This window comes from Oncorhynchus clarkii, chromosome 13 (assembly GCF_045791955.1).
Source record: "Oncorhynchus clarkii lewisi isolate Uvic-CL-2024 chromosome 13, UVic_Ocla_1.0, whole genome shotgun sequence".
Taxonomy (NCBI): Eukaryota; Metazoa; Chordata; class Actinopteri; order Salmoniformes; family Salmonidae; genus Oncorhynchus; species Oncorhynchus clarkii.
Window position 1 is genome coordinate 57,893,779 of NC_092159.1, and position 22,030 is coordinate 57,915,808.

Genomic DNA, 22,030 nt, shown 5'->3' on the forward strand with positions numbered 1-22,030 from the left:
TGTTACAGTTCGCTAAAATCATCTTTAAAATGTATGGCAAGCCTTGAAAATGGCTGTCTAGCAAGTAACGATCAACTCGACAGAGCTTGACGAGTGAAATGCTCTTAGAGACTTACCCAAAAAGATTCACAGCTAAAATCGCCACCAACAGCGATTTCTACAAAGTATTAACTTAGGGGTGTGAATAATTATGTAAATGAAATATTTCTGTATTTACTTTTCAATCAATTTGCAAAAATTCTAAAAACATTATTACGTCATTATGGGTTTGTTTGTAGATTGTTGAGACAAATACATGTATTTAAACCATTTTGAATTCAGGCTGGAAGACAACAACATGTAGAATAAGTCAAGGAGTATGAATACTTACTTTGCTTCTGTACCTGCAGAGTGGATTTCCTCTCTCAGAAACGTGTTTGGAAATAAACACAACATTGTGTACACAGACAACAGTGGATAGTAGCGCTGTGCGAGTCTGTGGGTGTTTTTGAAAGTGCTTTTGTGCACCTATAGATGTTGATCAATGCAAGAAAAGTGTGCCTTTTAGGTTCTTCATGTTATAATTGTGTGATTTCTGTTATGAACAACACAAGACTTGTAAATACCTTTTTGGCGGTGGAACATCCTGACCCTTGGCTTCAGAGTCATCGCTTTTGTTGTCTTTCTGTTTCTCTTTCTTGACGCCTGGGCTCTGTGGTGTAGGGGAGGAGGCATCTCCCCCCCCACGGGAAGGCTGCTGCTGGACCTCCATGTTCTCCACCTTCCCCTGTGGGTCCACACTGGAGCCTCTGCTCTCCACCTGGCATGAGGGGAAACAGATAGTTTGAGGATCAGTCTGCTCTCCACCTGGCCAGAGGTCAACCAAGGTGCTCTTTAAAGAGATGGGTCTCTCAGTACCTTGGTTGACCTCCCTGGCACCCTACACCTAGGGCAAAAAACAGAACACCTTACTACTCTACTCATCTTTCTCGTGTGCATACTGGAACTTATATTTTCTTACTAGCACGGATTTCACTGATACCTGCTTTTATGAGGAAGGTTTCACTTGAAATGACTCTGATATGTGCTTGTTATACCAATCTTAATTGAATGTGCTGATTGTAAGTCAAATGTTAAAATGTAAATAGTGTGTTTGAGCGGATGAGTTTCAGCAGGGTGAAGCACAGAATATAATTACTCAAGACTAAAATTAAAGGTGATTTGTAGATCAGTGGTTCTGCGCAGTCTGACGACAATGTAGTTGATCTCAAACACACACCACGTCAGGGAAGGAAACAAGCTCCCCCCACACCCTTAGACAAAACAAACTCCATCAGCCATAATAACCTAGTCTAAGCAGTATTTTTGACAAATCTAGTTAATTAGCACACATGGTGGCAAATGTTGCCATAATACAGGTTTATAATACGGGCTATATTAAGTTAGGGTTACCTTATGGAAATAAATACTAGCCCGTATCATAGCAACACAAATATATTTTATTGAAAAAGAAAACCTGCTTCTCCTGAGTGGCACAGCGGTCTAAGACACTGCATCGCAGACCCGGGTTCATATTCCGGGCTGCGCCACAACCAGCCGTGGCCTGGAGTCCCATAGAACGGCGCACAATTGGACCAGTGTACAAAACATTAGGAATACCTTATATTGTGCCCTTAGAACAGCCTCAATTTGTCGGGGCATGGACTCCACAAGGTGTTAAAATGTCCAGCAGCATTGCAGTTCTAGACACAGTCAAAACCGATGCTCCTGGCACCTACTACTATACCCAGTTCAAAGGCACTTCAATATTTTGTCTTGCCCATTCACCCTCTGAACGGCACACATACACACTCCATGTCTCAATTGTCTCAAGGCTTGAAGTGGATTTAACAAGTGAAGTCAATAAGGAATCATAGCTTTCACATGGATTCACCTGGTCAGTCTATGTCATGGAAAGAGCATGTTTAGTACCCTCAGTGTATTTTGTAATGTCAAGCAGCTACATTACCTCTGATTTCTTCTGAGTGCCAAACACCATCTTATTACCAGCGGTGGTTTGCTTCGAATCCTGGTTCTGCTGATCATCTGTCCCTTTCTGTTTGTCTTGTCTGGTCTGGTTCTGCTTAGCATTCTGGTTCACGTTCGCATTCTGGTTCAGGTTCGTCTGCTTTGAGTTGGCCACGTCTTTCTTGTTCTTAGTGCTCTTTACGTCAGCATCCTTTGGAGATTTCTGTTCAGCGGTCTTTGAGTCAGCATCCTTTGGAGCTTTCTGGTCAGCGGTCTTTACGTCAGCATCCTTTGGAGCTTTCTGGTCAGCGATCTTTGAGTCAGCATCCTTTGGAGATTTCTGTTCAGTGGTCTTTGCGTCAGCATCCTTTGGAGCTTTCTGGTCAGTGGTCTTCGCCGATACCACTGAGGCTGACTGAAGAGGAGGGATGGTGGTGGTGGTGGATTTGCCAGCCGAGTCGGTGAGAGAGGCAGGAGTGTCATTCGGAGCCGACTTGGAGGTCTGTTTTGTAGGTGACTGAGATCGGTCTTTCTCTTCACTGCGCTGTTGATCTTTCCCTTCGGCAGAATGGCTCTCTGCGCTGGCCTCAGGCTGTGACGAGGTAGTGCTTGGAGGATCTTTATTGTCAGACGTGTTCTCAGATGGACTGATTGTACTGGGTGCTGCTGATGATGCACTGGCTGGTTTCTCCACTAAGGCAGAAGTGTCATGAAGTGAGTTGGGTGTCTCGTCCATGGCGCTGGCATCGCTGTCAGAGGACTCTGCAATGTCCTGTTTCCTGCTATTCCCATGGCTGTCCATAAGGGAGATGTCAGACAAGTCAGAGGTCAGCTGGTCAGAGTCCAATGACGCAGGGCTGCCGTCCTTCTTCTTCTTGGTCCTCTTCCTCTTTTTTCTCTGATTGAGCCAAAGGTTGAAAAAAGAGAACAAACCTTAGTATATCCACTCTTCCGTCAATCAACATTACTTACATTTTGTGTCTTATTAGGATTCCTATTAGCTGTTGCAGGAGCAGCAGCTACTCTTCCTGGGGGCCTACAAGCTAGGTGATCAGTTTCTATACCTGGACAGTATTATTGACACAGTTTAGTGACTGATAAAACAACATCTTCAGATAAAAATATTTTCAAACACAGAATACATTTAAAAAATCAGAAATTAGAACGAGGAAGTTCTCAAAAACATGTTGGTTTTAATATCCACCTTTTTCTTAGGGTTGCTGTTGGGCTCTTCATTGGGCCGCTTCGGAGAAGTGTTAGTTTCCCGGTTATTCAGGGTTGACACATCACTCTCCATTTCCGTCTTCTCATTCACACTCTCCAGTGATGGATCTAACGGTTTAGGTGAACTTCCAGAAGTGTTGTCTGCATTTGAAAAACAAAAAAAAAATCATCAGTTGCATTAGTGCTTGTGAATTACATTGTCAACTTGATCAGAATTCCCTCGGTTGTCTGTCTGGTGTAGGCCAATGTTCACTCAAAACATTTTCGGCACTGAGCAAATTTCAGGTCTAGTGAGCACAAACTTGAACATTGGTGCGCGTTTACTGTGAACACTGAGGCTTTACTGCTTTAAGTTACAGTTAACAATTGAGAAAAATGCATCCCATAACATTTTAACATGGAAATAGCTGTTCTATCATTCAGACTACAGAAGCAGCAAATGTGTGGTGTTCAATGTAGACCTACATTACATGAGACTGAAAAACAACATGCAGGGCTTGACATTAACCTGTCTATCCACTTGTCCTTCAGACAAGGAGGTGCCTGAAAATGTTGTGGTGTTTGATGCAAGAAACCACTTAAAATAAAACTCATTATTATTCCCATTCCATTTATTACAGAGAATCAGACAAAATATGCTACACTCTGCCTACTTGGCTTATTCATGACCATTTCAAAATACAACACTGCCCCTTTAAGACATCAAAAAAAATATCTTTACATGACTTGATTTTCAAAGATGGCTAGAAATGCACACATTTTGTGCTCTTGTAGGAAGCAACCACTCCCCATTGTTGACTAGAAATTAGCTATAACTGGGCTAATAACTCACTAACTAGAAAAGAATATGAACAAATGTGCACAGGTGGCTACATGCAGCTCTCGCTTTGATTTCAAAACAAGCATATCTACTCAAGATAGCAGATGTTGTCCAGTTCTGGGTGAATTGCACAGATCCATATATGTCAAAGGCTATTTGCATTTAGGCCTACTACAGAGCTGATTGGTTATGACACACTGGTCTGTGTAGAGTAAGGGCCTAAGTTCTGCATGTCAATGTAATCAAATCCTTCTCCAATGTGCACTGCCTAAAAGAAAATCTCTCGCACTAACTCTTGCACAGTTCATTTTGTTTCGGTATGTTACATTGAAAGTGTCTAATATAGTGTTGATTTGAGCACAAGTCCCACAGCAGAGTGACACGTTGATAGTGTTAACTAAAGAGGGAAACTCTTTAGAAAGTTGAGTGAAGTTCAATCTCATGCTTCTCTGTGCGCACTGGTATTTCATCTGCATGGCAGTAAGAGGGGAGCTGCGCACAGCTTAGAAGGAACATTGGTGTAGGCTATTGGGGCTCCCGAGTGGCGCAGAGGTTTAAGGCACTGCATGTCAGTGCTAGAGGCGTCACTACAGACACCCTGGTTCGAATGCAGGCTGTATCACATCCGGCCGTGATTGGGAGTCCCATAGTGCTAGCTAGCTAGCTAGCTAAATTGCCATAAATGTTTAATGCTTTTCAACCTGTCCCCAAATTAATATAGTTGGTTCAGAGTTTGTTTTGATATTTTAACCTGCATGTCGTGATCGCGTTTGGTGTAGGGGGACAAAATCAATTTATACAAGATAACAATGACGGCCTACCCCGGCCAAACCCAAATGATGCTGGGTCAATTGTGCAACACCCTATGGGACTCCCAATCACAGCCGGATGTGATACGGCTTGGAGTCGAACCAGGGACTGCGCCGAGATGCAGTTCCGTAGACCACTGCGCCACTTGGGAGACCTTAACTGACTAGCCTAGTTAAATAAAAGGTTCAATTTAAAATATATCCCCCTCTTTCTTCATTCACCATTACAGTTGTAAAATAAATCATATTTTGATAGAAGTGTGTATTATTTGTATACTGCATCCTGATTGGCCATATGTTAATGAGGGCCTGTGGGAATGTAGGGGTTCATGAGGAAAGCATCTCTCTCTCTCATGTGGCTTGCAAGTTAGCAATAAATGTGCCTTCATAAAGATACAGTTAGTAGTTATTTTACTCACGTACAGACAAGTTTGATTACATGACAGGAGGGTCGGAGTCAGATTATTATTTTTTTAATATTTTATATATATATATATATATATATTTTTTTAATGAGGACTGTATACAGGCAATTCCACGGTAACTGAGTGACAATGACAGATTTTTCAGTTTAAAATGTATGTCAAACAAAAAACCAAAGTAAAACAACCCATACAACTCTATGCACAAGGATTAGTTTTAACAATTTCCAGACATTTTTACAAAACCCCATTTACTTTCTTCAAGTAAAACAGTAAGAACATTTATTTATATAACATAACATTACAGGGCAGTACTGACCAGGCTCCTTGGTGACTGGTGGTGCAGCTAGTTGATGGCCACACTGGCTGCAGAATCTAGCAGTTTTCTCAAACGCAACATGGCCACAACCTGTGCACTTCATCTTGAAGTTTCAATGGCGTCTGTATTTCAGAGGGAACACTGTATGACAGAGCTCGGGACAAAATATATCTTTCACTTAAACGTTCTTGAAGTTCAATGAAATATGAGAAACAACTAGCCAGCTAAAGGTATAGCCACTTCCTTAAACTAAAGCCAGTCAAATATATTCTACGATCTGTTTTGTGGCAGACTATAATAACTGCCCCAAAACCATACATACAGTAAGTTATCTTCAGTCCAGGCTATATCTTCTGTTAACGTTATGGCTCTACCCCCAAACACATTTTTTTCATGTAGCTAAGTGAACTAGAAATTGTTTTTCCTTCCTAAATATTTTTTCAAAGTAATTATAATATATAACATTGCAACCGAGCTAGCTCCTGTTTACCTTGGGAAAAGCGGAAAGTTGTCAGTACAGTGTTGGTGTTCCTGAATGCGCAACTCTGCCCACGCCCACCCAGCGATTGATACATTATCCAGTCCCAAACGAATCCTCTGCTACCCAGCCGATAGCCACTTCCTCTTTCGTTTCTAGAGAACTACACAACAGCCTAGTGCCTGGATAATTAACTAGCCAACTGTATTACAATTTGACGAATGCAAAAGCTCCTCGGAAATGACGATGAAATGCACTGACATTATCAATAGCAAGCTTTGTAGCTAGCCTGGCGCGGCTCTGTTCAGCTATTGCTACAATCCACTCGACAAAGAGTGGAATTCTAGCTGAAACGACTGGTACTCAGATAGCGGCTAACTAGCTAAACAAAAGCCCGGCCACAGATCAATTTTAACATATAGCTAGCTATCTCCCATATAACGTTAAACGATTGCAAATTAATGCCAAAACCCCGTCACCGACATGACAACGTACAGCAGTTTGTTCTGTATTGCTATCTGACATTTAGATCATTATTATGACATGACACCAACCCTTCACTGCCTCGATTCAAGCAGTTACCATCCAACTAGTTTGGAAAATAGCCTACACTGTTGTTAGCTACGTAGTACACCGTGACCTAGCTAGCTAGCTATATTGAGTTGCCCGGCAAAGCCGTCCACACCATCTGACCTCAGTGCTAGTCTCTTGGCTCCGGGAATGTGGACAGGTCTCTCGGAGCGAAAAGGCTACCTCAGTGCTAACGGTTGGTAATTGAAAATAGCTTTGCTACTGTATACATTTACCTGTGTTAATCACACGAGGATCTGTTGTTTTACCATTCCACGAAATGGGTGAAGTAGAATTACACTTTCGTTTTGTGAGAAATGGGCGTCAACAAGCTAATCCGTGTCCACTGTCCAACTATTTTATTCAGTGAGTTCCCAATTTATCACATGCATGGCAAGCGAGGGCAGCTACATGGTGGGGGTTTTCCGAATGACATGGCATGTTCTTGCCCTTAAACTGTCCAACTGTAAAGGTCATATAATGTTTTGCCATTCTTCTTTCCCCCAAGTGAATCAATAAAGGTTCATTGATTAATCAAGAACTGATAGCAGTTGCTGTATGTTTGGGTCCCGTGCCCATTAATTAAAGCAAACTTTTCTGGTTATTTGTCATCAACTTGCATGCCAAGTTAAATGTGCAATGCTTTAACCACCTTTGACATTTGCTTTTTTGTGCAATTATTTAATCATAGAATTTGAATGAGATTCAAAGTAATATGATATCTGACTTAATTGCATTAACATTATAATAACAATGTATTTTTTAGGCACAAGTCCTCCTCTACTGTAATGGTGAGGGTGAACACTGAGCAGCATCCACTTATGACAGTGGATCTCACAGATCAGGTTTCTAGCCCAGGGATTTCCCCATACACCCTGCGTGGATGGGGGTACTCTGTGTACAGCTCCCCCAGACGTTTTCTCTACAATCACTGTGACTCAGCTGTCTCTACACCACCCTAGTAGGCTACTACTACTGCTGTACCTCCAGCCAAGTGGCCAGAGCAGGCTCTAAAGTGAGAACTTTATACAATGCTGGCATCATATTACAGTAAGTCTAGAATACAGCTTGGCTGCTCGTCGACTGAGGGTTGGCAATGATGGGAAGTGAAGAGGAGTTTTTGCAACGAATAGACATTGATTTATTAATGTACCTATTACTAGTAAGGAAATCTGAAGGGTGACTGATCATTGCATCTTAATTGTGGGCAATTCCATGATAACAGAGTGACGCTGAGACTCCGATTTTTCCCCTTAAAATGTTTGTCAAGCAGAAACCAATGATTGAAAAGTTAAACAACCCGTACAACTCTATGCACAAGGACTACTTTTAACAATTTCCACTGAATATTTTACAAAAATACATTTACTTTAAGAACAGTGGAGATGCAAAGTTTGCTAACATAATTGCTGTTTGTGCTGTCATTCTTTTACTGTCATTCGAGTACAAGAATGATGAGGGTGGGGGACAAGGGGGAACTAATCTAGCTTTGTGTTCCTCTTATAAACCACATGATGAGTTATCGAAAGAAGAGGTTGACCAGGTTCTTTGCCCTGACATTCAGCTGGACAGCCGGGCCGTGGAGAAGATGGCGTCCAATCTGCTCGTCTTGAATGGAGGTTTGGTGGTCCAGCTAGACGCCATCCTGCAGTGTCACGAGGACACAGGTAAGCATGTGTTATTGACTGGGGTTCGAACTATATCCTAGGCATTCATCTTCAGGGCCGGTATTTATAAAGCATGTTAGAGTGCTAGTGCTGGTCTAGGATCAGTTTTATCTTGGATCATAATGAGTAAGACTATATGGACAGGGAGGGATCTGATTTCTAGATCAGCACTCCTCTGAGGCGCTTTATGAATACAGGTCCTGGTCTTAGGCAAGGTCATCACGAGTTCACCAAGCGTAGTTCACCAAACCACCTCCATTACTCATGTATGCAAGGGGAAAACGGGCACAATCAACAGAGCACAACATTCAGAACGTGACAGTGTCTTGTACCCAATTGAAAATATCCTCTCTCCTTGGTTCAGCATGATGTCATGATTCATAATGTTGAGTCAAGTCCATTCCAAACATTTGCATTTTATATATTTTTTCAGAATGTGAGACTGGCAAATTTCTGTGAATTGGAATAGTAGACTACACAAGACTCAATTACAAAATGTGTTTGTGCATCAGCAGTTCTACTCTTATGTCAGTCACAGATAGTCGATTAGCCCATGTCAGCTAACATTCTTTACATTGCTAAGTTAGGGATTGGAAAGTTAGGGATTGGAAAGTTAGGGATTGGAACGTTAGGGATTGGAAAGTGAGGGATTGGAAAGTGAGGGATTGGAAAGTGAGGGATTGGAAAGTGGGGGATTGGAAAGTGGGGGATTGGAAAGTGGGGGATTGGAAAGGCTTTTGCAGCAGCGTTCGCCAAGAGGAAGTAGGTGGACTGTAAGAGGCAGGAGGTACATTCGAGGCCCTCAGAAGGAATGGATAGAACAGCAGGAAGTGGGGAATGGTCTCTATGGACGCCAAAAGGAAGAGAGCAAGGTGGTTCAAAAAAAGAGTTGAAAAAGACAAGAGTAGGTCCAGAAAAGAGAGACATAGAGAAAGAAAAGAAGTATCAAAAATAAAGAGGGAGGTAGAACAAGAAAAAGGGGATGAGCCAGACACTCAGGAGAACACTACTGCAAGGCTGAGGAAAGGGAACTCAGGACTCTGCCACAATGGGAACATTCAGCCCTACCTCTCTCAGTAGCACCCTGGTAAGATTGGGCTGTAAATGGACTGTGACCAGGGTCACCTCTCCTTCTTCTCTGTGTCCAGAGCCAGGGTCTTCCGCAGTTTCGAGAAGGTGCCTTCCTATCCCCTGCACCCGGCCGTCTCGCTCAGGGAGCCGGAGAGCAGGATGACCTTCAGATGATGAGGTCATGGGTCAAGGGGCTATGCCATGGTGATGCTTCAGCTCAGAAAATGGAGAGTAGTCCTGGAAGTGGAATTATTAGAAAGAACATTCCATTCAAGTCGTATGTTCTGTGATGGATCTATTTCTATGAGGAAATCTGTCATTTAACAGGGTTTCAGAGGAGAGTTTCTATGTCATCCCCTGTAGGTCACAGAAGGAGTGCACATGGAGAGGTGATGGATTTGCATAAACAAATAAAAGCTAAATAAATTAGATTGATACGCTTCATGTATTTATTTACATTTTTACTTAAGACTGTAAAGTATAATGGCTAAGGATAGCTATAAAGTACATACAATGAAATTAAAGTACTTTTTTCTGCAGTGGGCTAAATCAGGGCCACAGTGTTTCTTGGTAGTCTTAAACAAATCTACTTTGAAACAGAAGTATATACATCACACACATGGCTATGGGCTTAAAAAAAGAAGACACCTGTACCATGTCACATAGAGTTTAAATTTATTCAATTTTGCATCCCAAGTTGACACTTTATATACATCATAGAAGACTGAAATATAACCAAATCGTCTTTAAATAGAACACCGGATATAATGTTTAAAATTATGAAATTAGAAAAAATATTTACATTCTCATTCTACCAATGAGGGTGCTTTTGGTCGTTTGACTGCAGGAAAGGGTTTTCAAAATAAATGTCAAATGCATTGCCAGATGCATATGACTAGGTGAAATACATTGAAAAAGTAAAACAAAAGAAACAATGTCTCTAAATATTGGAGTCTTTATTCTTATGGAATATTTAAATGATTGGACTGCAGATATCCAAGGTGGCCATCTGCATTGTCTCAGGTGTACTGCAGATATCATACTCTCTTCCTCTGTTCACAGCTGTGAGTTCATTCATCATGCAAAGGCTCTGTTCTGACCTCTAGTGGAGTCTAATAGATCCTCAGGGTCCATTGTGTGAGGTTCACCATCTCAACTTGCCTGACGACACAAGGTAACTGAAATCTTCAGCCGTTCTGTTTGCTACGTACTTCAGTCAGACAGACGCAGCTGAAGTCAGAATTAGGTCATCAGCAATTGGATAATCTCTAACCAATCAGAGTATCAAAGCCAATGAAGAATTTTAAAAGCGCCTTTGAGGGCTTCCACCATTTTAATGTAATCAACTGGATGGGACTTCCAACATTTATTGGCTGATCCCTCCTGGTGGCCATGTTGGAGTCATGTCCAACCGGGTCATCAGGAGGGATCAGCCAACCTGAAGAAGAAAATTAACTACTTCAAAATGAAGATAGCCTAAATGGTGCTGCACATGCTGTCACAGACGCTATGTCACAGATAAAAAGATGAGTCCTCTATCAATGCGCTTTACCCACGTGTGTACTGGCTCTGGCCCAACCCATCAGTTTCTGGGACCAATCCGAGTGGTTAGAATGTGTTTGCATTCTAGAAATTGTCAGGAAGGTACTCCGATCCAGACTCGGAAGACACTAACATCTGTGGGCGTGGCATAGCGGTTGGCCGGAGCAAGGAGTTTGGTTAGCCAGGCAACATCTCAACTACTGCCTGAAACCAAAATAAAGTCTTAAACAAAGCTCAAAGAGAGTATGAATGGGTCAATGTACACTGTAAAACACAGATTAGATTTTTACTTCTGAAAATATCTGCCTTACGTTTATGGTAATAGAACTGCATGATCATAATGTTTTGTTTTATTTTAAAACACCAAGGCAATAAAGACTATGCTTACACAGGCAGCCCAATTCTGATCTTTTCACATCAGATCTTTTTCAGAGCTGATCTGATCTGCTTGGTAAAAAAAATAAAATGAGTGAAGAAATCAGAATTTCAGGCTGCCTGTCTAAACGCAGCCAAAGTGGCACAAAGTCTTAGTTGAGATGTGTTACCTGAACACAGTGCTGTAGATGACTGGGTCATCCTGGGCCTGTTTCCCCCTAGGAGTGGGTCTACAAACAGGAACACAGTCATTATCATGGTTGTGGAATTCTATTGTTGTTACCATTATCTTTTACATTCTAATTGTTATTATTCAAATCATTGTTGATAAAGACTGGTTTATACTAGGTCTAAAAACATGGCTGTAGACCGTTAGAATATGAAGAAGTGTCGTTGGTAAAACTACATTCCCTTTATACGCAGGCCTGTCATTGCGACGGTCATTGTCCTTGTTGCAGAGAGGATATAACTGGTTGGTACCTGGATACTACACTGTAGAGGTCCTCCTTGGCTTGTTGCTCCCTGAACATGTGGAAACAGAAACATATTGTTATTGGTTATCACAAAAAAATCAAAATAAAATATTCATATTAAGTGTATTTCTTTAAAGTAGCTGTCTTACCATATAGAGCTGTAGATGGCCGTAGTTTCCTCGTTCTGCTGTTCTCTAACAGAGGACGTGAACACAAACACAGTGCAGTTGGTTAAGGTAACATCACCCATTGATTTGTGTATTGTTTAATCAATTATCACTTTACTTACATGTTTGCCCTTTGCTTGGTGTTGGTGTGCACTGTTGTATAGCTGACATCTTCCTGTTGCGATGGTTCCTCCTCTCTCCACTCTTCTGTCAGACTACAGTCTGATGTGAGGCTGGTTACATGCGCTTCTGTGGTCTAGACACAGTGAGATAGAGACAGAGAAAATACTGGCAGTGAACAGCAGAACTTTCTGCACAATAGTTAAAAAATATCTGGGCAAAACAAAGTTCAGCTACGATATTTCCACTTCCTTATTGTAAATGATCACACTTTCACATCAATTTCCTCTGTGAATCTGCCAGTACACTTGCTCCTACCCACACACAGACATATACAATTACAGTCTATACTGGTTGCAGGATTTTCTGCTTGTGTCTCACCACGAACATTGTGGGTGTTTTTGTGGTGAAGACTGCATAAATAGTGACTGCCTGCATTTTGTTCTGTACATGTGATAGCTGTGGCACACTGTGCTGCAACTGCATTGGGTTCAAACATTGACCCTGCATGACTATCATCACAATTAGTTTGAGGATAAGGATGTAAGAATTATTGTTTGGTTGCAACACAAAAGCACAAATATGACATACGTGCATAGCCCAAAACAAATAGCTGGAACAAATAGCTGGGAACAAATAGCTGGGAACACATGGCTGGGAACACATGGCTGGTAACAAATAGTTGGTAACAAATAGCTGGGAGCAAATATTTTGAAACAAATAGCTGGTAACAAATAACTAGGAACAAATAACAAACACATAGCTGGTAACAAATAGTTGGGAACAAATAGCTGGGAACACATGGCTGGTAACAAATAGCTGGGAACAAATAGCTGGGAGCAAATATTTTGAAACAAATAGCTGGTAACACATAGCTGGGAACAAATAGTTGGGAACAAATAGCTGGGAACAAATAGTTGGGAACAAATAGTTGGGAACAAATAGCTGGGAACAAATAGCTGGGAACAAATAGCTGGGAACAAATAGCCGGGAACAAATAGCCGGGAACAAATAGCTGGTAACAAATAACTGGGAACAAATAACAAACACATAGCTGGTAACAAATAGTTGGGAACAAATAGCTGGGAACAAATAGTTGGGAACAAATAGCTGGGAACAAATAGCTGGGAACAAATAGCCGGGAACAAATAGCTGGGAACACATAGTTGGTAACAAATGGTTTAAAACATATTGTCACCTGTGTGTTCTCTTCTGTGTGTGGTTTTGGTGCTGTAGTCTTTTTCCTGGGGACACACAAATAGGCAGCATGATTTTGACTCATTTAGAATGCATAGTAAATCAGCTAAAAAAATTAGTTTGAGGAAATAGTGGGTAAAACGTACCTGTGAGCAACAAGATGCCAAGCAACCATAGGCACAATGATAATCATTGGCACAACAGCAAGAACTGCAATAAGTATCGTGAGTGTCACAGCTACCATCCCCTTTGCATGATCTGCATATGAACACAAAAGCATTATCATTTAAAATACATTTAAATAATTTAGCAGACGCTCTTGTCCAAAGTGACTTACAATCAGTGCATTCATCTTAAGATATCTAGGTGAGACAACCACATATCACAGTCATAGTAAACACATTTTTCCTCAATAAAGAAGTTATAAGAAAAGTCAGTGCTATTAGGAAAAGACAAGTGCATTTGTTTTTGCATTTAAGTTGTTCAGATTTCTGATTGTTGGAATTGTTACTCTTTGTAACCCGTTGTGATTACAACATGTTATTGTACTTACCTTTGACTTTCAGTGATAGAATAGTGGAATTCTGTCTTCCATGCTTATTGCTGACGACACAGAAGTATTTCCCACTATTACCAGTGAGAGTAACATTAAACTGTAGCTCAGCCTGATATACCATTTCCAGACAACTGTCTCCATCTATTTTAAACCAAGTGTAGTTCAATGTTGGGTTAGCATTGCTGCTGCAGGTCAAAGTAACATCACTACCCTCCAAAACTTCAGACGACGGCCAGACTGAGACTGAGGTATTCCTAGGGCCATCTGAAAGAGATCAGACAGGTATTCCTCCATCAGTGACTTTTTAGAAAACAGTGTTACTTGTTGATAAAACCTTCCTTTACTCACATTCAACATTGACCCTGATAACCCCAGAAAGTGGTCTGTTGTAATGCTTTGGCGAACATGAGTAGTTTCCAGAGTCTTGAAAGGATATGTCACGGAGGTAAAGAGTTGAGGACTCCTCTTGCAGGGGTTTTCTGTTCTTGAACCACATAAGTGCAGATGAACAGTTGTACATACAGGTCAGATTCACACAATCCCCTTCTTTTATTGGTTCGCCTACTTTGGGTGTTGTCATCGAAATGAACAACTCTAAAAGTGGAGAAAAAACAACTGGAAATGTCCTAATCTATTGACAATGCAATGGTGACCTAAGAACATTTCACTTTTGAAGCAAAGGATGGAAAACAGACTTACCAGAAACATTCACGTTTGTAGCGTTCTTTCCCGTCCAGTTGCCGTTGTTAGTTTCAAATCTGAATGCATGTTCTCCACTGTCTCTCTGCTCTACTTGGTGGATTTGCAAAGAACAATTATGAACTTTGTTACCAACGTACTCAAATTTGGTGCTGGAATGAGTTCTATTATTACTCTCAGTGATGAAAGGGCCATCAAAAAACTGTTTCCTCCCTTGACTCCACATGACTTTTTCCACTGTTAGGTTCTTGTTATCAAGCTTCTCAGGATAGTGAAATGTGCATGAAATGACAACAGAAAAGCCTCTTACTGCACAGATCTCTTTCGGTTGATATGCCACAAGCCAGTCGGTGCACAAAACCCCTGAAACAAAGATCTATGTTTTATTGATTTACACTCCCCTATGTATTTATGGCATCTTGCCAAATTATTCATACTCCTTGAATTGCTTCACTTTTTTTTTGTGCTACAAAGTGGGATGAAAATTGATTTAATTGTCACTTTTTGGTCAACAATATACTCAAAGAAATGGAAGAAAAATTCAATCATTTTTTAAAGATGAATAAAAATGTCATAACTAAAATATAATTGTTGCATAAGTATTCCGCCCCTTTGTTTAAGTTCAGATTGAGTAAAATTTGGCTAAACAAATCACGTAATAAGTTACATGGACTCACTCTGAGTGAAAAAATAGGGGTTGACATGGTTTTTGAATGACTAACCCTTCCTCTGTCCCAATGCATACAACATCTGTAAGGTCAATCAGTCAAGTATTGAATTTCAAGCACAGATTCAGCTACAAAGACCAGGGAGCCTTTGGAAAGCCTCATAAAGAATGGCAGTGATTGGTAACAATAAATCAGACATTGAATATATCTTTAAGCATGGTCAAGTTAATCATTATGCTGTGGATGATGTTATAAACCACCCAGACACAACAAAGATAGAGTCGTCCTTCTGAACTGAGCTGCAGGACAGGAAGGAAACTTTTCAGGGATGTTACCATGAGGCCATTTTTTATTTATTTATTATTTTACCTTTATTTAGCTAGGCAAGTCAGTTAAGAACAAGTTCTTATTTTCAATGACGGCCTAGGAACAGTGGGTTAACTGCCTGTTCAGGGCAGAACGACAGAACAACAGCTCGGAGATTTGAACTTCTGGTTACTAGTCCAACGCTCTAACCACTAGGCTACCCTGCCGCCCCATTGGTGACAGTTACAGAACTTGCAGAATTAGGAAAATAATAATTGGCTAATATTTCACAATCCAGGTGGCTAAAGCTCTGAGAGACTGACCCAAGAAGACACATAGTTGTAATTACTGTCAAACGTGTTTATAACATGTATTGACTCAAGGAGATGAACACTTATGCAACAACTATATTTGTTATTTAATTTATATGAATAAAATAAATTCCACTTTGACATTACATGTTATTTTGTTTAGATTGTTGACAAAAAAAGGTTCAATAAAATAAATGTAAATCCCGCTTTGTAATACCAATCCAAGGGGTATGAATACTTTTTCAAGGCACTGTATTTAGACAGTGAAGCTCTATACCAGCATTTGGGTTTGAGATCAAATGTTTTATGTTTTATGTGAGGTGACAATACAGAATGTCACCTTTCATCTGAAGGTATTTTCCTATATATATTTTACCATTTAGAAATGAATGCACTTCATGTATCTAGTCCCCCCGTTTTAAGGTGTCAAGTATTTGGACAAATGAACTTATAGTGCAATATTGTATAATTTTGTAGTCACTTTTTCTTATCTAGACTTTTATTGTAAATAAGAATAGACTATGTTTCTGAACACTTCTACATAAATGTGGATACTACCATGATTATGGAGAGTCCTGAATGAATTGTGAATAATGATGAGTGAGAAAGTTACAAGTGCACAAATATCATACCCCCAAGACATGCTAACCCTTACAATAACCGGGAAGGTTAGCATTTTTGGAGTGGTATGATATTTGTGTCTGTAACTGTCTCACTCATCATTATTCACGATTCTTTCAGGACTATCCGTAATCCTGGTAGCATCCACATTAATGTAGACGTGTTTAGAAACATATTCTATTCTTATGTTACAATAAAAGTGACTCCAACATGACACAATACATTGTATACCACTAATTATACATGATACATATAATACATTACTTCCTAGTGTTTATTTTTTTATTTCCTTTGTCGTTCTTACCTGGCAAAATGAGTAGAGCCAGAGCTATTTCCATACAGATGGGTTGTGTCAGCCCAACACTCATCTCTGTAGCCAAACAGCAATCTCTCTAAGGTCCTTCACTTGAGTCGGAGTTCTTAATATAGCAGTCAGAAATGCAGAGTGAACCTCAGTCATCTAGTTTAAAACACAGACGTTTTGTGTCAATTCATTTTGGGGCTTGGAGTTACTCATCAGAAGCTGGCCTGCAAAAAGGCAAACTGTCTTTGCAAGTGTCATCAAAACGTCTGTGTGTATCAGCAAGCTAATGAGCTGAGTGAGAGTCCTGTTGACATCAGAGACACTCTCTGCAACCAAATCAGGTCATTTTACCACAGGCACAACGGAAAGTATTCATACCCCTTGACTTCTTACACATTTTGTTTTGTTACAGCTTGAATTCAAAATGGATTCAATTAGATTGTTTAGTCACCCATCTACACACAATAACCTATAATGACAAAGTGAAAACATTTATTTAGAAATTGTTGCTAATTTATTGTAAATTAAATACAGAAATGTCTAATTAACATAAGTATTCACACCCCATAGTCAATACATGTTAGAATCACCTACAGCTGTGAGTCTTTCTGGTAAGTCTCTAAGAGTTTGCACACCTGAATTGCACAACATTTGCACATTATTCTTTTAAAAATTATTCAAGCTCTGTCAAAATTGGTTGTTGATCATTGCTAGACAGCAGTTTTCAAGTCTTGTCACAGATTTTCAAGCCGAGTTAAGTCAAAACTGTAGCTAGGCCACTCAGGAACATTCAATGTTATCTTGGTACGCAATAATGGTGTATCTTTGGCCTTGTGTTTAGGTTGTTGTCCTGCTGAAAGGTGAATTTGTCTCCCAGTGTCTGTTGGAAAGCAGACTCAACCAGGTTTTCCTCTAGGATTTTGCCTATTCTGGTTATTTTTATCCTAACAAAATCCCTAGTCCTTGCCGATGACAAACATATCCATAACATGATGCAGCTACCACCATGCTCGAATATGAAGAGTGTTACTCAGTGATGTGTTGTATTGGATTTGTCCCAAACATAACATTTTGTATGCAGGACATAACGTTAATTTCTTCGGCACATTTGTTGCAGTTGTACTTTAGTGCCGTGTTGCAAACGGGATGCATGTTTTGGAATATTTGTATTCTGTACAGACTTCCTTCTTTTCACTCTGTCATTTATGTGAGTATTGTGGAGGAAGTACAATGTTGTTGATCCATCCTCAGTTTTCTCCTATCGCAGTCATTGAACTCTGTAACTTTTATTTAGGAAGGATGCCTGTATCTTTGTAGTGACTGGGTGTATTGATACACCACCCAAAGTGTAATTAATAACTTCACCGTGCTCAAAGGGATATTCAATGTCTACTTATTTTTTGTGCCCTTATGTGCCCTTCTCTGGGAGGCATTGGAAAACCTTGCTGTTCTTTGTGGTTGAATCTGTTTTGAAATTCACTGCTCAACTAAGGGACCTTACAGATGTATGTATGTGTGGGGTAGTCATAAAATAAATAACGTTAAACATTATTATTGCAGAGTGAGTCCATGCAACAGAAGGCTTGCCATACAAAAGGAGTTGAATAATTATTGAAACAAGACATTTGAGCTTTTAATTTGTAATTCATTTGTAATTAACTTTGAGATGATGGGGTATTGTGTGTAGGCTAGTGACACAAAACCTCAGTCGATTTAACACAACAAGATGTGGAAAAAGTCAAGCGGTGTGAATACTTTCTGAAGGCACTGTAAGTCATTTCCACTTATACTATATGTTAGCCATGAACAGAGACCTGTGGAGGTTGAGGGCGTTGACCCAGATTGTACCCTCAGCTCAGTGCAAAAAAGTAGGCCTGCCAATCACAACTTCTGCTGCGGTCCAGACCAAATAAGGAGAATATTGTTACACTGAAGTGATTGTGTGTGGTGTTGTACATTGTCCACATGGTGGCAGACTACTGTGTTTGACTCACATTTCCAGAAGTAAATTATTCCCAAATATATGCGTTATTCCACACAGAAGATGTATAGAATAAACCAACTATATGAACATGCACCATACATTTGTGAAACCTAAAATTAATATTAGTCAAAACAGAGAATAGTCTATACTACAATGGAAAAAACTCAAACTGAGAAATCTATTTTTTTTTAAGGTTTACTGTAGGCTAGGTAGGCTATATGCTAAACTTCACAGTGGGTTTCCAATAAAATAAAAACATAACATTAATAAAATCACAGCTCAAAAAAATAAAGGGAACACTTAAACAACACAACGTAACTCTAAGTCAATCACCCTTCTGTGAAATCAAACACTGATTGACAATAAATTTCACATGCTGTTGTGCAAATGGAATAGACAACAGGTGGAAATTATAGGCATTTAGCAAGACACCCCCAATAAAGGAGTGGTTCTGCAGGTGGGGACCACTGACCACTTCTTAGTTCCTATGCTTCCTGGCTGATGTTTTGGTCACTTTTGAATGCTGGCGGTGCTTTCACTCTAGTGGTAGCATGAGACATAGTCTACAACCCACACAAGTGGCTCAGGTAGTGCAGCTTATCCAGGATGGCACATCAATGCGAGATGTGGCAAGAAGGTTTGCTGTGTCTGTCAGCGTAGTGTCCAGAGCATGGAGGCTCTACCAGGAGACAGGCCAGTACATCAGGAGACGTGGAGGAGGCCGTAGGAGGGTAACAACCCAGCAGCAGGACCGCTACCTCCGCCTTTGTGCAAGGAGGAGCACTGCCAGAGCCCTGCAAAATGACCTCCAGCAGGCCACAAATGTGCATGTGTCTGCTCAAACGGTCAGAAACAGACTCCATGGGGGTGGTATGAGGGCCCGACGTCCACAGGTGGGGGTTGTGCTTACAGCCCAACACCGTGCAGGACATTTGGCATTTGCCAGAGAACACCAAGATTGGCAAATTCGCCACTGGCGCCCTGTGCTCTTCACAGATGAAAGCAGGTTCACACTGAGCACATGTGACAGTCTGGAGACGCTGTGGAGAACGTTCTGCTGCCTGCAACATCCTCCAGCATGACCGGTTTGGCGGTGGGTCAGTCATGGTGTGGGTTGGCATTTCTTTGGGGGGCCGCACAGCCTTCCATGTGCTCGCCAGAGGTAGCCTGACTGCATTAGGTACCGAGATGAGATCCTCAGACCCCTTGTGAGACCATATGCTGGTGCGGTTGGCCCTGGGTTCCTCCTAATGCGAGACTATGCTAGACCTCATGTGGCTGGAGTGTGTCAGCAGTTCCTGCAAAGAGGAAGGCATTGATGAAATGGACTGGCCCGCCCGTTCCCCAGACCTGAATCCAATTGAGCACATCTGGGACATCATGTCTCGCTCCATCCACCAATGCCACGTTGCACCACAGACGGTCCACGAGTTGGCGGATGCTTTAGTCCAGGTCTGGGAGGAGATCCCTCAGGAGACTATACGCCACCTCATCAGGAGCATGCCCAGGCGTTGTAGGGAGGTCATACAGGCACGTGGAGGCCACACACACTACTGAGCCTCATTTTGACTTGTTTTAAGGACATTACATCAAAGTTGGATCAGCCTGTAGTGTGGTTTTCCACTTTAATTTTGAGTGTGACTCCAAATCCAGACCTCCATGGGTTGATACATTTGATTTCCATTGATAATTTTTGTGTGATTTTGTTGTCAGCACATTCAACTATGTAAAGAAAAACGTATTTAATAAGAATATTTCAATCATTCAGATCTAGGATGTGTTATTTTAGTGTTCCCTTTATTTTTTTGAGCAGTGTATATAGGAAACTTGAGCAGCATTGTGAATTGTAAACCTTGTAAATCGTCAGAAAATTAAAGTGGTTAAAGTGTTTTGATGTGTGCAGAACCTGACGTTACTACTCTTCAGCAGTTTTATAAACAAATAGATTCGCTTAATCTAAATTAAACGTCAGATCATGTCTGACACCATACCCCCCTTCAGACTCCACAAGCCTACGTCCCTGGCTCTCCAACGCGTAAAACGGATCAATCCACACAAGATTCTATCAAGCGGAATATGAATCACCCACTCTATCGTAGCCTAGTTGACGAAATGTAAATACGATCACGAGGTCACTATATAAGAGAGGACAGTAAGAAAAAAACATATACCAAGTTGTCATTGGGGTGAAGTTATAGGGAGAAAGGAGCGCAAGAACGAGAACTTCACACAGTGTTCGACATGGAGATGTCCGTTAAACTTGCTTTAGTAATTGTAGCTATTTCCATGCTGGTTTCTTGCAACCCAACCGAAGCATGGTACAAGCAAGTTTCCGGCCCAAGCTACTACTCGGTGGGCAGAGCATCGGGTTTGCTGTCCGGGATCCGGAGATCACCATATGTTAGGAGGTCCGAGACCGATTCGGTGGCGGACAGCGGAGAGTCTACGGTGAACAGCCTCCTCTCGGAACCGAGCAGTCGACTGAATTCGGTCCTTAAATCTATGGTAAGAGGCTATATTTTACATTACTTATGTCCAATTGAGCAATGCGCACCAATGCGTAAAAGTGCTTAAAGGTGCGTAAAAGTTAAACATTGCTCAGGGCACAAGAATAAAAGTAGTGCAATTATGTTTTTTTTGGTAGACTACTTTTATATTTCAAACAGTTTTGACACCCTGAAACTGGGTCATCATGAAGGAGCTGTCCATTCAGAACCAGCGCACCACCAAGTAGCCTACAGCCTCATTATACAGTCAAGTTTGGACTAGATTAGAAAAGGACATATTATAATCAGTTTAAAGTCAAATTGTTATTTTCAAAATCCACATTTTGGGGAGATGAATCTCAAACAGCCACAGGTCTTGAACATCAACGAACTTTCTCGTTAATGTTGCATTATGTTGATTAAAATGTATTGTTTTTTTCCAGGCTATTTGTATCAAAGATATCACACCGAATCTGCAGAGCTGCGAACTTGTTCAGGATGGCTCAAGGTTATTTCAATGTAAAGCAGACGTGTTCGTATCGCTCGACTCATTGGACTGTGTGGAAGCATGATCAGCACCGCGAACGTGGATGGACTGATAATGTTCGATGGAACCGAATGTTTCTTATTTTCACAAATATGGCACAAATGTTGTGAGAATGTCTGTTTTAGCATACTGCCATGCGCAGTCTGACTACTACTTCCCCTAACGGGTAATACCCGTCTGTTAAATCATATTATGTAATGCATAGCAATGTACATATGTATTAATTTCTTTGTTGAATGAATAAATACATCTTATATTGCACTCAAATGATTTTTCCTTATAGGTCTAAATTAATCCTGCTTCACACA

The 22,030-nt window shown here is 40.9% G+C and overlaps 2 protein-coding genes across 4 annotated transcripts in view; both read right to left on the reverse strand.

Moving 5' to 3' along the window:
• LOC139365161 (E3 ubiquitin-protein ligase rnf213-alpha-like) overlaps positions 1-6,996 on the reverse strand; it is a 65,648-nt gene extending 58,652 nt beyond the window's left edge. The window contains exons 1-5 of the mRNA XM_071102598.1: positions 6,865-6,996; positions 5,581-5,702; positions 3,191-3,351; positions 1,988-2,884; positions 606-799 (exon numbers count right to left, since the gene is read on the reverse strand). Coding sequence (XP_070958699.1) covers positions 606-799; positions 1,988-2,884; positions 3,191-3,351; positions 5,581-5,683 — 1,355 coding nt within the window. The 5' untranslated portion in view covers positions 5,684-5,702; positions 6,865-6,996. The remainder of the gene's footprint in view (positions 1-605; positions 800-1,987; positions 2,885-3,190; positions 3,352-5,580; positions 5,703-6,864) is intronic.
• A 2,807-nt stretch (positions 6,997-9,803) lies between these two features.
• Positions 9,804-17,059, reverse strand: LOC139424071 (B-cell receptor CD22-like). 3 transcript variants are annotated; one of them, XR_011635901.1, is made up of 13 exons: positions 16,706-17,059; positions 14,496-14,858; positions 14,145-14,390; positions 13,794-14,060; positions 13,387-13,498; positions 13,242-13,287; positions 12,046-12,179; positions 11,906-11,950; positions 11,764-11,805; positions 11,454-11,513; positions 11,297-11,352; positions 10,923-11,112; positions 10,027-10,596 (listed from the first exon to the last, which is right to left on the reverse strand). XR_011635901.1 is itself a non-coding variant. In XM_071175764.1 (12 exons), the coding sequence occupies exons 1-11, from the start codon at positions 16,767-16,769 to the stop codon at positions 11,337-11,339; spliced, it is 1,395 nt and encodes a 464-aa protein (XP_071031865.1). In that variant the 5' UTR covers positions 16,770-17,059; the 3' UTR covers positions 10,025-11,112; positions 11,297-11,336. The 3 variants fall into 3 exon arrangements, 2 of the variants coding, with proteins under 2 accessions (XP_071031866.1, XP_071031865.1); XM_071175764.1 differs by having other exon boundaries at positions 10,025-11,112; XM_071175765.1 differs by lacking the exon at positions 11,297-11,352 and having other exon boundaries at positions 9,804-11,112.
• Between the last annotated feature and the right edge of the window lie 4,971 nt (positions 17,060-22,030).